The following is a 3316-nucleotide window of genomic DNA, read 5'->3' as shown; positions in this document are numbered from 1 at the left end:
CTCAGGCTATCCTGAGCTGAGTGCAGGCTATCTCACAGGACATGCAGGTTCTATGGAATGAGCTCAGGCTATCCTGAGCTGAGAGCAGGTGTTGTTCATCTGGCTCCTCCTCTCCGCCTTCCCTTTGCCTTGATGCAGAGCAAGCAGATGAAGTGGTTGGAAGAAACCAATCAGAACATGCCAGCTCACCCCAAGGGTGATTTTAGTTTTAGACAATTATTTTATATTTTCATTTTCTCCTCTAATATTGTATGTGGATTTCTGCAGCATAAAATTTGGATGTTTTTATAGTCTATTTCCTGTTTTTGTTTGGTTAAAAAAAAGATTTTGAGGTAGAAACCCACCCCATTTTCTTTTAAATTCAGCCATGTTTACAATTTCTTTGTTTTTATAAAATAAATTGAAACTTCTGCCTCAGAGATCTGCTCAGCAAATTTTCAGTACTTGCTGCAGAGTCCTTTAGTTTGAAGCTAAAGCTAATGAAAGTGGTAATTTCTCCGAGATTTGGTTCTAATGTTGTCTATTGGTTGTGAGCTTCCATTTTACCTCCGTTAGAATTCTGCAGAGATTTCTGGTGACTGGACCCTGCTCTGGTCTGTGACCGTGTGGGAGTGGTGAACACTTTCTCACTCAGTGTGTGTCCTCACCCACCTGGCAGGCCGGAAGAGCAAATGGTGACACCATCAGAAAGAAAAACTGACTTTTAGGAAGCATTTGTTCTTCTATTTTAAGAAGAAGTAGACGGAGCACGGTGGCACATGCCTGCAATCCCAGTATTCAAGAGGCTGAGGGACGAGGATCAAAAGTCACAAGCCAGCTTGGGCTACATAGTAAAGCCTTGTCTCAAAACCAGGCAAGGACGAGGAAATATATGCTAGATTTTCCCCTTTAAGCCTAGGTAAAGAGTCAAAATTAGAGTCTCCTTTGTCTTAACGCTTCAGTTGGAAGCTCTTTTGAAGACTGTTTAGATGTGTGTAAAGTGCTATTAAGAAAAGCTGATGAAAAGAGAAAAAACTACTGCTCACAAGTGAGTTAGGACAAGCGTGAGTACGGAGGTAGCTGTGATGTAGATGAGTGTACGGGGGAGGGAAGAGGGGGAGGGGGAAGAGGGAGAGAGGGGGGAGGGAGAGAGGGGGGAGGGAGGGAGGGAGGGGAAGGGGGAGGGAGAGAGAGAGAGAGAGAGAGAGGGAGGAAAGGTGTTCTGAGCCAGGTCAAGACCAGTAGACCTTCATCTGTCTTTTGTGGATCAGGTACTGGAGTCCCAGTTCTGTAACTGTCCCTCAGACAAACTAGGGGCTACACCGTGTTGATTCTCAGATGGCTCGTTAGTCTCTCCGCTGGTCCTTGAGGAAACAGTTACAGTTCTTACTCAGGGTTTGTGTCTGTCCCCAGCATCGTGATTTGCTCAGGGGGATCTAGTCAGAAGGGAGGCACTGTGGTGGGCTAGATCACTCAGGCAGGGACCAGCCTCTGTGTCCACACTGTCAGTCACTCCGGCCTTGACAGTCCTCACTGGGGCCTCCTTGCCCCGCTTCCCGCATGGAGGTATTCCACGGATAGAAACTGATTGAGAATCTAACCTGATTTTTGCCTAAAACATGAACTTGTTTGAAGGTAGGAAATGGTAATTATTTGTAAATCAGGGCCTCTAAGACTTATAATGCAACAGGCATTGATTTGTGTGTTTCTCCACTTCCAGCCCCTGGAGACCCGGCTCATTTCAGAGACAACAGCTGTTTGCAAACCAGAGCAGGTGGCCAAACAAATTGTCAAAGATGCCGTGGTGAGTAAAGCCCTGTGCTGTTTGTGTGTGTGTTGTATTTCTGGAAAACACAGAGAGACTTAATTCAAACGAGAGCATCCAGCTTCTGGTCGGATTTGTCTCCTCCTAGCCCCCACTGTCCTCCTCCTAGACTTTCTGTTGATTCCGTATTAGCCCGAGGATGGGAGTCACCCGAGAACGTCAGCTCCTGGGAAGCATGTGAACACAGCAGAAGCGTGTCGCCACCCTTTTATTTGTGACTTCAGTGTTGCTTAGCATGCATGTGTGTGTGTGTGTACGTGTGTGTGTGTGCATGTGTATGAATGTCACCTTCATACAGGGAGGGCTCTCCCTCCACCACACGGGTTCAGGGGCTGAACTCAGGTATTCAGTCCTGGTGGCCACCTTTGCCCAGTGAGCCTTGACCTGGCTTTCTTTCCCTACCCCACAGTTTGAGATCTTCTAAGGCTGTGGCCAGGCTCACAATGCATGCTTCTTTCTCCTTCCCTGGTACCACGTTCCTCATGGTCATGATAAGAAGCCGTGTCAGGCTGCTGGGCCCACTACCCCCTTGCTGTACCTCCTTACCCGATCAGTGTAAAGCCTTGTAGAACACCATGTGGGCCACAGGTCGTTTGACAACATTCCCATTAATCCACCTATGAGAAAAGGTTCATCTGAGGGATGCGCGTGAACCCAGGAGGCCTACATGACTTTGGAAAATCTAGGGTTCATTGCCATGAGGGGCATCCAGATAACCCGGTGCTGCTTCTAAGGGGTGAAAGGACTGCTGTGCTGGCTGAGCGCGACAGAGTATCAGCAGCCTCGGCCAGCAGACCAGAGCACTGAGGCAGCTCAGTGGGGAAAGGTGCCTGCCACCAGGCCTAATAACCTGAGTTCTTCAAAACCCAGTAGCGGAAGCAGAGAACTGACTCCTCAAGCCATCCTCTGGTCTCTACATACATTCTTCGGTACACACACACACACACACACACACACACACACACACACACACACACACACAGAATGGGGCTGGAGAGATGGCCCAGTAAGTTGTACAAACAAAGAACCTGAGTTCAGATCCCCAGTACTGATATTAAAAGGCCAGTGTGGTAGTGTGGTTACACCTGTCTGTAACCCAAGCCCCTGTGTTGGCAGAGTTTGCAGGCTAGCCAGCCTAGCCGGTTGTTGAGCCTACCCATGGTCATTTAGAGACCCTGAGGTAGACACCCAACATTCACCTCTAGTCCCTACACATAGACACACATCTCATACACACACAGAGCAGGTAAAATAGTTGCCTTGGTTGCCTTCAGAGGCACAGAGCAGTGGAATAGGAAGCATGACTAGGATAAACTAGTTTGCTTTCCTCTCAAGCCAAAACAAATACTCTCAAGGTATTTCCCCCCAAGATAAAAAAAGAAAGTGAGTGCCTGCAAGTGTGCATGTGTACCGTGTGTGTGCCGTGCATGCCTGCAAGTATGCATGTGTACTGTGTATGTGTGCTGTGCAGTGCCTGCAAGTGTGCATATGTACCATGTGTGCTGTGCAGTG

General features: G+C 48.2%; 1 protein-coding gene across 1 annotated transcript in view; it reads left to right on the top strand.

The window, feature by feature from the left end:
* The window catches only part of Kdsr (3-ketodihydrosphingosine reductase), a 49008-nt gene that overhangs the window by 33081 nt on the left and 12611 nt on the right, over window positions 1–3316 (top strand). The window contains exon 8 of the mRNA XM_005348293.2: window positions 1700–1783. Coding sequence (XP_005348350.1) covers window positions 1700–1783 — 84 coding nt within the window. The remainder of the gene's footprint in view (window positions 1–1699; window positions 1784–3316) is intronic.

This window comes from Microtus ochrogaster, chromosome 6 (assembly GCF_000317375.1).
Source record: "Microtus ochrogaster isolate Prairie Vole_2 chromosome 6, MicOch1.0, whole genome shotgun sequence".
Classification (NCBI taxonomy): Eukaryota; Metazoa; Chordata; class Mammalia; order Rodentia; family Cricetidae; genus Microtus; species Microtus ochrogaster.
The sequence above is the reverse complement of the archived record's forward strand: the minus strand, read 5'-3'. Positions and strand labels throughout refer to the sequence as shown.